This window comes from Cyanistes caeruleus, chromosome 4 (genome assembly GCF_971803275.1).
Source record: "Cyanistes caeruleus chromosome 4, bCyaCae1.hap1.1, whole genome shotgun sequence".
Lineage (NCBI taxonomy): Eukaryota > Metazoa > Chordata > Aves > Passeriformes > Paridae > Cyanistes > Cyanistes caeruleus.
In genome coordinates, this window is record NC_141704.1 from 37,461,124 (window position 1) to 37,473,389 (window position 12,266).

Sequence of the window (12,266 nt, forward strand, 5' to 3'; positions counted from 1 at the left end):
AAATGACGTCCCAAGTGCTTCATTTGTTCTCCTCGTGTCTGGCATTCACTTGCTGCCTTTATCAGCTGGTACTTACATGGCTACAGCAGGTTTTTATCACTGCAAGTGGAACTGACGAGTAGTTTTTGGTTGTGCAACCCAGGAGCCTGAGGAAAATCCCTGAGCTGTCTTTTGTCAACCACCTCTGCCCCAAAAATGGCTTTTCAACATCAGAACTGCATTAATAAAATGTTTATTTAGCACCTTTCAGGTTGAAGGATCCAAAAGCACTTTACAAATAACTACACACATCATCACTGAAATGCATCCAAGCAGAAAATCAGCAGACAACTCACTGCATACATTTCAAAAAGAACAGACTGTGGCCAGCTGCTCAGCCAGAAAGCAAAGTTGAGGTTCAAATGACCTGTCACAAATGGATCGGATTTGGGGTTGGCTTTTAAGGTCTCATCTGAAAAACCAACACAGTAAAGCTGCATTCAAGCCAATTTAGCCACCTCAGGAACCTGAAGATTTGCATCAGCCCTGCCAGGATTAGAGTCTGTGGTGCCAGGGAGTCTGCCCTAATCCTAACCTGACATTTAGATGACTAAACCATCCCCTCAAGGTAGAGGACATACCCAGTAAGTTCAAGTTGCAAGTATATAGTAACACAGTGCTGTTTTTTCATCCAGAATTCAGCTGTTTATACATAAACATCCCACATGTACAGTCTCTGCCTCTTTGCAAGCACCAGGCATCAATTTACAGACCTGTAACTGTTCCAGCTCTGGGGGAAGGGGAAACGTGACCTTCAGAGCTTGAGTAGCACAATAGTCTTTCCAGGGAAGTCATAGAAGGCACTTGGCACAGCTGAAACAAGCACCTGGAAATTATTGGGAATGATCCTCATTCCCTGGGAGGACAGAGATTACCTGTACTCTTTTCAGCTGTAATGTTAACAGTTCGTAAGAAGTATAGGCCAGATAAATTCTGAGCAATGTCTCATTTTCTACAGAAGTACTCTCAAATGCTGGAAACGTCTCACGAACATACACAGCCCAGTTCCTCCCTGTTGCAACTTGACAGAAGAACTTGGGCGTAAATGTGGCTTTGTTACTCTTTGTTACATCTCCTGGCTGTAACATGGATCATGTTTTCCACTTCAGCAAAGAAAAATTATAAGGCTATTCTTATACAATTTGAAAGCACTTAATACAAAGTTACATTAATACACTGCATCATACGGCCTATCCGTGGAGAAAATACTGAAATACTACCATAGGGCTGTTCAATACTAGTTTTTTTTTCTTTCAACTTTTTATCTTAATACTAGAAAATGTATAAATCATTTACATGACTTTATGCAAAAGAAGGCACAGCCGGTTATAGTTTACACAAGCGCAACGCATAATATGCAGAAAAAGGGATTAAAAAGAAGCTTCACATCCCTGTTAGATACATTGTTGCAATCCATTAAGAAAAGTACTTCATCAACAACAGAAGTGTTCAACACTTGAGAGCTATGATATAAAAAAATTATAATTCATTTAATGCATAACAGATTTATATATACTTTTATATATAAACACTGTTGAAAAATGCTAACATAATAAAAGTAGATTATCCATGTAATGAAAAGTGCAAACCATAGTAATAAAGGGTTTCACAATGTCCTTCTCATGACACAGGAAAAACTAGCCCATAGGAATGAAGTGTTAAATCCACCAATACATCCTTGGTGTGATAAGGCATCATCAGGATTTTTGAGCATTTGGAGAAAGCAGTACTGGTGAAGAGGCTCTGTCCAGACTGGGAAGTGGCACTGGTATGTGACCATTTAGCAGAGTTGGAAACTGTAAGAGACCAAAAGGTAAAAATTACTCTTTATCTCAAAACACTCAGCCCAAGAAGCACATGGATTTAGCATTAGCAACTGGCTCCAGATGGTTTCAAGAGTTGTGATGTCTATACAGTAAGACATCTACCAAATGCCTACATCAGCCATTAGGAATGCAAGAGAGAGGACAAAACCTGAATAATTTGTAAATGCATGAGGATATAAAAATCTGTTACTGGCTATTTTTTATATAAAAGTTCACATAATACATTTATCATCACCCTGGAAAAGTGAACACTACAGAGGAATCTTTGCCATCCATTCTGCTTCCAAAAATATTTTTCAATCTACACACTATTAATTACAATACATCCTTTTTGTCTTTCTTTTATGCAGGAAAGAGTTTGGCAAAAGTGAAAGTTGAGATGTAGTTTTTAGAAAAAAGTACAATTGGAGATACAAAGCATAGGGAAAGTTGCTCTCAAGTAATTACAGTTTCTGTTTTAACTCAGAAACTACAAACTAGCTATTCCATTCAGCAGGTGAAGCAGAATGTGTTGTCATTTATTGTTACCTGCTGCTTCAGAAGTACTGAAAAAAAACTTATCCAGAACAGAAGCCATGTGTTCCTAGTTTATGACGGCATTGTGACTGCACCTTGCCTGCAGTGGAGGGTATTGACTAGTTCTTAAAGTCTGACCTGAGAAAAAGTAAAGTGGTAGGTGGAATAAACTTGCTGCAGCATGAGGCAGGAATTATCCCAGTGGTAGATACTGATCTGGCCTCGAGGCCCAGCTCCATGAGCTGTGCTGGGTTTCTGTTGGCTTGAGGGAGACAGAGCTGAACAACTTCAAGCATCTGGTATATTTTTACCCCTTATCAGATCAGGCCTTGGACAGCCAGCTGTGGTGTAACCACGCCCTGCACATAACCTGCTCATAACAAGTTTACTCTTCCACTCGGATGGTAGCTGGTGATACCTGTCTTCCACCACTCGGTGTAGAGCTGGGCTGAGCAGCTGCAGGGGGTCTGGCACCATGCTCCTGGGGTGGCCCCAGCTGGCTGATACCTCTGCTTTAACCATGCCAAACGTCAGGAAATGCTTCCATCACTTCTGCCAAGATTCATTAAAACACAGAACCTGATTACAAGCTCTTCCCTGGGTATGCATGGAGTGTGGGCTGGCCTGAGCAGGCAGTCTGAGGAGAGCTCTACCCTGACGCCTTCACTGGCTGACCCGTCACTTCTCGGTGGGCTTGGCTGCCATTCAGCTGTGGTTTTCATTTCCTATTTGCTGTTAAAATAAGGCTTTGTGCTCTACAACTTGTCATCATGGCCTTTGCTTGAATCAGTCATTAAACATAAGGCCCTTTGGGTCTCTCAGAAGGAAAAGCCAAGGCCACTCCTCACTTTCAGTTCCCCCAGGGAATGGCCAGCATGTGTCCATAGAAGCTCACTCCACGTCTTGGCACAGGCACTTCTCAGATGAAATGTCTGGCTGTTTCTAACTATGTGTGCAAAACTAAGGTCCAGTAGGGGTTAATGAGTTTATCTGAAACAGAAATAAGGAGCCCTGAGCGTCATGTGCAGCTGAAGGTAGAAAGACTGACTATCCCAGTGCAGACAGCACTTGAGCTGTCTTGAGCTAAAGCCCTGGGTTTGGGCAGTCAGATTCCCTAAGGTTCTGAGACCAACATGGGGTCCCTGACCAGCAGTAGCCTTCTCCTGTTAGTGCTGGCCCTCCACAGCAGTCAGGGTGTTCGTTCCAGGAGTGTCCTTACACCTTCAGCAGTGTGCAGATGGCCACTGGGTTCCTTGCCAATCAGGAGATCAACATCATTTCTTCTGTGACGTAGTGAATCAGCTGTTTTGCAGCAACTACAGCTGGAGCTGCAAATACCATCCCCACTGTCTTCCTTCTGAGCCTCAGGTAAATGCTGCTGTGGCCATCATGGGTTATTTAATAACTTCTGTATTTACCACATCTCTATAAAACTTTGAGAATTTCACTCTGCCAATACTCAGGAGAGAGTGGGCACAACGCTGCCTTTCTGCTGTTACATACGGCAAGGTCATGCTCAGAGGTTATGTCCTTGGTTGAGGACACATGGATAATTGGCAGGAGAACTGGAAATGGAGCCTTCAGGTTCAGAGAGCCTTGTCTTTCTGAATGAGAAGTAGCTCATTAGGACAAAAGGATAAACCTACACCCACCTCACTGGGTGACACCCAAACTGTCTTGGTTTTCCCAGTGTCCATGTTCCAGCCCTCCTGGCTGGTCACTGGCTGGTCTGCAGTCTCTTCCTGCAGCTCTGAGAGCTCTGTCACCTGCTCTCTCTGGAGTCCAGCATCTGTTTCTCTTTCCTTCACACAACATGTGTGTGCTTTCTGCAGCAGACACTGCCCTATAAGTTCTGACTGTGCTGCCAAGGACTGGAAGAGGGTACAAGTAAGTAGGCCTCTCTTTAAAAGTGCGTGTTAATGCCTGTATTTTTTGGATCTGTTTGAAAAGCTCCAGACTGATGTGAGGAGATGTTCCCGCAATGTCTCTTCCATACATGTGTGTTTAGCAATGAAACCTGTGCATTGGGAAGACCTACCTGGAACAGAGTGTTTGGTCCCTGCAGCCTGGCAGGACTCAGAGGAGCAACAGGACTGAGGCTGCTCCAGAAGTGAATGCTGGACAGCAGTGGGCTGGGGGTCAGCAATAATCCATTGGGGGTCTGCAAGAAAAAAACCACACCATGACACACAGCTCAGAGTTACAGCTCCACGCAGCACTCATCACCACTAAAGCCTTACACAGCATCCACTGGCTCTATTTTCCAGTGAATTCAGATACACAGCATAGTCAGCAGCAGCTGCCCATTGAGCCCTGCCTCCTGTCTCTGGATATCTGCACATTTAATATTCCTTCATATGCAAATTGATTTAATTTCTGTTTGCTTAACGAGATGCACAGTTATTGTTTATTTGAACCACAGTCACCCAACTATGTAACATACAGAATAATACCATGTGTGCCCCAGTGCCTGCCAACACCACCTAGTGTCCTTCAGAATCAGTTTTTGCCTTTTGAAGGGCAGCAATTCCTTGACCTGACTCCAGCTTTTGAAGCATTACTGCAATTGTGCGTAGAGCTGAAAGAGTCACTGCTGGACTGTCACGTTTACTCCCCTGATGGCGCCTCTTTGTAATGGAAGAGGCTTCAAGAAGCTGGCAATGCATGGGTTGAGCAGGGAGAGACAGGTGTATGGGCTGGGTGCCCAGCGGGAGAGCAGAGAGCACAGCTATTGTTTGAAAAGAATCAAAATGGCAAGAACTTAGAATCCAAGACTTTTCCCAACTCAGAGGTGCCTCCTTCCAGTGCCACGATGCAGAAGAATTGCTGGGACTGCCCTCTGCATTCTTAAAGCACAACTGGAGGGAAGGTAGAGTTAGAGCACATGAAAATCTTCATTCAAATGGAGGATTATGTGAATTATTCTGTATCCAGAATAACTTTCACCATGCCAAAAAAGAACATGTGGCACTTCTGAAAAAAGTATTTGGCAAAATGAGTTAATATCACCAGTAATCTTGATGCAAATTATCAAAATCAGTCCTCTTTAGCAAAGCACTTAGTGGAATTTGAGTACTCACTTAGCAAGTAAGCATGTGCTGTGTCAAACAACTGCCTCAGTGCTCTTCTGAACTGGAGCATCCTTTTGTCCAGAGATTAAAATATGTGAAGAGAAGACAGAAGATAGAGAGTACCTGCACCTCCCTGTAGTAACCAGCAGGTCATGTATTCTGGTGCTCCCCACCAGGGCAGAAATACAAACGCCCACACAGGGCAGCTGCAGCCGGGGGTCTCCCTTAGCAGCTGCTGATGCCAGGGCCCACCACACCTGCCTCTGGCAGACCCTGCAGAGAGCAGGCTCACACAGGCACTGCCATGGCTCCGGTGCATTTCGAGTACCACAGACTGATCTGCCAAGCAGCGCCCGAGGCATCGGCTGCCGTGTCTGGGGCTCTGTGCAGGCACATGGGAACACAGACCTGCTGTGACGTGCTTGCACTGCATTTCACAACAGGGTCAAACAGGTAGTTTGGCACCAGCAGAAGAGATGGGAAAGACAAGGAGAAGCAAACATTAAAGTTATCTTGGTGATTCTGAAAGGCTGTTTAATACAAAGATCTTGGCTTGAATGGTTTTGCTAACAAATCTCAGATGAAGTGGGGTTCGTGGAGAAATGTGTAGGGAAAGGACCTTGCCACCTTCCTTGTGCTAAAGGTGGATCAGAAACACCAAACCCCATGGAAGAAACCATGTTTGTCCCAAGGAGCAATAAACCTGTGGTATCCCTGGGAAAGCAAAAGGTGTTGATGCAGTAAATCAGCAGGCCACAGGAGTACCAGTCAGGGTTGGAATATATCTGCAAGCCAACAAAAGGGGCAAAGAGTGGGTGCAAGCCTGGCAAGGAGAAGACCTCAGTCTTGATTTCATTAAGTGACAGCTCTTGTCAAAAAACAAAAAAAAACCACTTGACAAGCAGGCACTTGTCAAGAGTTCTTTACAAACACTCTTCCCAGGACCATGGTGCTTTCATGGGGAAGGAAATCAGCAGCACCAAGCAAGAGCCCCTTTCCTGTGCCACATTCCAAGCTGATGCTCCATTGGCAGGCAGCTACCAGTGGAGATTTACGAGACTGACAACACACTGAATTAGGTCAGGATAAATACTCAGATCTACTTACAGAAGAGCGTACTAACCTTAAAACCAAAGATGTAAGTAGCTAGACCCAACAACATTCAACTAAGGACACAGTAAAGTGTCAGCTTTACCAAGAACTCCAGTGAGCTGCCTCCATTCTTTATTTTTTTCTCTAAGAAGCTGCAGATATGTAGAACTCAAAGTGCAGTTCTTGAGGGGGGCTTTTGAAAATAATGAGGAAAACTTGGAGGTGTTTATTCCTACCTAGATGTAGCCAAAGCCAGTCTGCAGAGAGACCTGAAAAACTGAGTTGCCCTCCATTCATCTCTGGAAGCACACTAACATGCCTAAAACAGTGCTAAGGAAAAGCTCATATTCTTCAATGAGCAGAGCACTAATGTCTGCAAGTTCTTCCAGAACCAAGAGCCAGCCAAAGCAAGTGTCCAAATCTGTTTAATATTTAATGCAAAAAGAGCACAGGACCTCCCAGGCTTGTTCTCAGTATTGCCATCAGCCAAGCATCAAAACCACCAGAGGAAACCTAAGTGTAAATAACACCACAGTTTGGACAGGCAATCCCTAAATTACATGTGGAAATCGATGTGTCACTTCATTTTGTGCCCACATGCAGCCATACATCTCGTATTAGATGTGGAAGTTCCACTGGGAAGTTCCTGCTTTAAAAACTTCATTGAAATCTAAGCACAGGAGCAATTTAAATAGAAATAATTCATTACACAGAGAGAATTATGTTAAGCAATGATGCTCATGGCCCCTGACTTCTGTGACAATGTATGTAAGTACAGTCTTGTCACTTCTAGCTGTTAGAAAGCAGGCAAGTGCTGTCACATACATTTCTGTTCTAGAATTGATTGTGAGTAACATGTGCCCTTTCACAGCGTTCTACCTGAGAGTATTCCTCATGGCCAGTAGGTACAGTGGAAAGCCATTTGAAATATCCTCTCAGGCAGCAGTACCTTCTCAGAATATACATCACTCCTAGAGCAGACATCCTGTTCGGCACCTGCCCCTGACAGCAGGTGTTTTACACTGAGATCTGGTAAATCAGAGAACGTTTGAGCTATGATGCATGTTCTTCCGTGGATAACGTGATGAACAGCAGATTTCCACTCTAAATTATGGCTTTAGTTGTATTGCATTGTGATATTATAGTAATCTGAATGCAGCTGCTACGTAATTTTCATTTTATATTCACTAGGACAAGTGTTTAGGATGCAGGTGCTTCTTATCCACACTTTATAAAACTTCTGTAAAAAGGCAAAAGGAGAGGATAAAAGCTAAAAAGCTGAAAGTTTAAATAAATAGACCCAGGAACAACCCTACACAGATGCCATATGCCTCTTCTGTGATAGGACAACCTGTAGAAAAGATTTGTGATGGCTTTAAGTTGGGTAACACTCATCACAGCCTTAGCTATCCCTCCTGCTAAAGCAGTGCCACAGTCCTCAATGTAATTCCCTTCTACATCTTTCAGGGCAGCAAGTACACCAGTTTATAGGTGCATGGAAAGTTAAATATTCAAAGAAATAATTACAAAACAAGGAAACAAATCTCTGTTCATCCTGTGGTTTGGGGCAGCAGCAGATAGGTTTGAAATAACTCACACTGTCATTGTGTTTGGTTGGCATCTGATGTTGTCAGATTTGCTCCCTATGAAAAAAATACTGTGGTTATACCACAGTTAGAGGTTATAAGTTTGTCAGTGCATCTCAGTTTTGGTTTGCCACACTTCTGTTCTTCCTGCCAAACATAACTTCACTTAAAGGCTTTATGATGCCAAAAATGACAGGTGTCAGCCCACAAACTGCTCTTTCTTGGTGACACAATTTTATATCTCAGTTACAGGTGTGCCTGAGCTGCACAACCTCGCTCTGCAGCCAGCTGACAAGCTCAGGGGAGCAAGTGCTGTGCTGCCTGAGAGCACTTGCCAACACTCTGACTTCTGCCAGGCCTTTGTGCTGTGCAGGCACACAATGCTGCCTGCATCAAACACCTCCAGTACCTTCAAACAGGGAAGAGGTGATGGGATTCTGGGTACCATGTGCCTTCTAGGCAGTCTGAAGTAAATGAGGGCTTGTAACACAACTTTGTCCTTATTTATTTACTGTCCCGTTTGCTACATTCAATGCTAGTATTTGCATCAGCTGTTACTTCAGGGCTGGGCATCTTGGGGGATGTTCCACACTGGGATCATTTTATTAATGGACTTTTTTTTTGGTCTGATTTTGAGGTGGTGTTGGAAGACAAAACTCACCAATGAACATACTGAGTCATATCTATATGATTTTCCTCTTCTGCGCTGAACTCCTAGGCTTTTTCTCATAGACTAGCTTGAAAATGAGAACTCACTGTTGACATTACCACATATATGTTCTTAAAAAGAACAAAATAACCTTCTGGTTATTCAGTAGGTCTGTGCTGAAGAGAAGCTCTGGCAAGTGCTCTGTAAATTTGTACAACCTCAGAAATTGAAACTGATTTCAGAGCTTAGAAACCACTATCTTAGAAACCACTTAATTTGTCCATACTCACAAATTAACAAAAAGGTCACACTGTTTGAATGGATGCAACATCTAGCAGAGAAATCTAACCCAGCATCCCACATGCTTGAGTTGTGACCTACAAAACCCCTGTGGTTTTCTTTCTGGCTTTTTTTGTTTGTTTTGTAGATCTGGAGGCTGGTTTGAATTGATAAACAATTCACTAATGGCTGCTCATCTCCTTATTCTTTCAGACAGTCTGTGAACTGTGATGGCTTTTCCCACACTCAATTATGAACAAACTCCAGGAGAAACCTCTTTTCCACCCCTTGTACAGAGCATTGCTGTGTTTCCCTCTTTCCCATGTGTTGGGGTTTTTTTTCATCACATGGTGACAGACCCACAGAGCTAACATTCTTGGCCACATGGAAAGAATGCCTGGAGACAGGCCGGTCTTACCTGTGCAGTGAAGAAAGCTGGAGTCAGGGATCCTGAAGGAAGCGCGGGGCTGTTGAGGGCGATGGAACCGATGTCGGTGCTGGAAAGAATCATAGGTGGGGCAGAGATTTCCAAGCCTTTGGGTTTTTTAGCCTTTGGGGGAAGAGATGGGGATTTGGCCTTGGAGCCTGAGGAGAGGTTCAGAGGCTCAAGGGAATCTGAGTCGTGGCAACTGGAGTCAAGGAAGAAGCTCTTGTGTTCTGTAGGGAGGGGTGAGGTGGGAGACAGAGATGGTGATCTGGAGGAAGATGATGGAGATGAAATGCTGGCACTGTTGGGTAGCATTAAGGAAGATATTTTAGCTGATACTGAAGAGTTGAGGAAAGCAGAGGCAGCTGCTGTTTCAGAAGTAGAAGGCAACGACACCATGGGCCTCGTAACTTGTTTGTCTGTTTTGTTTGTCACAAATCTGATAACAGTCCGGACTTCTTCAACTGGTGTGTTTCCTTCTGACTTCTCCAGTTTTTCTGTTTTGATTGTCTTGTAAGGGTCTGGCTGGTTCTGCAGAGAGTTGATAGTGAAAGAGGAGTACAGGCCAGAGTGGATATACTCATTACGGCTTGTGCTTTTCAGTGCTGACAAGCTGTGCTTGTGCTGATCCCTGCTCTCCGAAGGCATCTTACAGTCGCTGTCCTGCAGCAAAAGGCTCTCTCTGCTGATTTCCACAGCATGTGGATCCATTTTTAAAATCTCAGGAAAGGAGACAAACTTGTACACAAATTTTTGCCCGATCACTTTCTTGATGATGTTCTGCAAATAGAAAGAAGATGCTAGAAAGATCAGCATTTCAGAGACACCCAGTACTGCACACACAAGGGCAGGGTGCACTGCTCCCTCTTCAAGCTATGCAGGTTGTTTTGTGAGACTCCAAATGCTGATCATCTTTGGGTTATTCCAATACCTCTCTCTGCTCAGCCAGGGAGTCAACTCCTGGCTCTTCATGGTTTCCAAGAAAACCACCATCACTTGGTGACAAAGACCTACTGGTAGCCTGATTGACTTCTGCTTCTTCTAAAGCAGCATGGGAGTATTTTCTTTCCAGTAAAAGCAATTCTGCTGCTTTGTGGATTCGAGCCATGCCACCACTTGCATTCCATAATAAAGGCAAACTCCTTCATTCATGCCTCCTAAAACTGACACCAACTACCCTGAGGATGAAGTACTCTCAGAATGTCTGCAGGAGACAAAACTGCCTCAGCCTCCTGGCCCAGTTATTCACCCTCTGCTCCTTAACATAAGGAAAGGACTGAGATTAAGAGTGACTCTTTCTGTCAATGATCATGAACTTATGTCTGTGCCTGCCCTTGCATGAGCTGGAAAAGTACTTTTGTCCTGTGATATCCCCTGCACCATCTCCAGGTCTGCATTAGCCTCAGGATGCTCACTGGTGCAGGCAGAAGGTCTTTATCAGTCTAAACTGACTAAGGAAATTAATTACTGAAAAAGTCCCAAACCTCTCAAAGGTTTGTAGAACCATTTATTTTTTTTCTTGAAGTGTCCCCTTTATGTAAAGAGCTGATTCCTTTTGAGACTTTTTATGAACATCCTGTTTCTAGTCCTAGCACTCCTCCTGCCAGCCCTTGGCTTGCTTGCTCTAACACAATTCCCAAGGATATGTGAGCTCCTCCACAAAGGCACTTTATGGCATAGGCCTGGCCTAGGGACTGGAACATTCACCACCCTAAGCCAAGTGCTGTGGAACAAAAGAAGAAGTATGTCCTGAGATTTCCATGCTAATTTCTCTCTTCTTCAAACCCCTGGTGGAGAGTTTAAGTTGCCTCTGAAAAGCCCTTTCCAAGAGGCTTCCCTTTAGTCCAGCACATCTGCTGCATCTCCAGCTGCTATTCTGCAGACATCTGCTTTGCTGTACATATGGGAATGTAAATATTTACAGATTTCCTAAAAATCTAATTGGTTTTTCATTATACCACAGCTTCTGACACCAATAGTGGAAACATTTGTTAGACTGACTGAAAATGAAAAAGAAGGAAAAGGAAAAGATATATAATTTTTCTCTGTGTATAGACAACATGTACTGCTGGGTGCTTGTAGTGCCTGCACTACACCCTTTTCAGTCACAAAAACAAGGATCATTTTGTGAAAGAAGAATCTGCACTTGGGTATCAGAACCTCTTCTGTCTTTCAGCTGAGCTACTGCACTCTGTAATTAATTTGCCTGAATGTCCTGGCATTTCTTTCAGACACCTTCTTTAACACAAAACTAACCCTACAAAGAACCCTGGGATGCAGCTTTGCATCACAGGTCAGGAGCTAATCAGTGGCACAAATAGAAAATGCTGTTTCCCAAGTTGATAACAGGGATCTGTAGCAAAGAGAAGAGTTAAACTCAGCAAGTTCAAACTAAAGGCACAAACTGCCCTTTTCCATGCTGAATTGTACACACATCTACCCACCTGACTGATGCTGCAGTGTCTTTTATTGCCCTCCAAAGGTTCAGGAAAAACAGCCCACAGAATCTCAATCTGCATGAGCTTTAATTCCCATGGCTTTGGACTTGGCCTAGATTTATTTTTTTTTCACTGCTAATTAGGTGCAACATTGGATGATTGTACTTTTTTCTGCACTCTAGATACTGCATTCTTTTTCCAAAGAGCAAAATCTCCAAACTACTCACATACCAAAAAACCCATCCCAACTGGATTTTTGTTTTCTTTCTTTAATATATATATTTTAATTTAAAATAATGCCTCCCCTTTGCTCCTGGCGACTTTGAATTATTGTTGAATCAAG

The 12,266-nt window shown here is 43.6% G+C and overlaps 1 protein-coding gene across 2 annotated transcripts in view; it reads right to left on the reverse strand.

The window, feature by feature from the left end:
• Positions 1–216: 216 nt before the first annotated feature.
• Positions 217–12,266, reverse strand: part of ELK3 (ETS transcription factor ELK3) — a 35,748-nt gene continuing 23,698 nt past the window's right edge. For both annotated transcript variants that reach the window (XM_023933710.2, XM_086887709.1), the window contains exons 3-5: positions 9,477–10,265; positions 4,420–4,542; positions 217–1,835 (exon numbers count right to left, since the gene is read on the reverse strand). In XM_023933710.2, the coding sequence (XP_023789478.1) occupies positions 1,737–1,835; positions 4,420–4,542; positions 9,477–10,265 (1,011 nt within the window). In that variant the 3' untranslated portion in view covers positions 217–1,736. The remainder of the gene's footprint in view (positions 1,836–4,419; positions 4,543–9,476; positions 10,266–12,266) is intronic.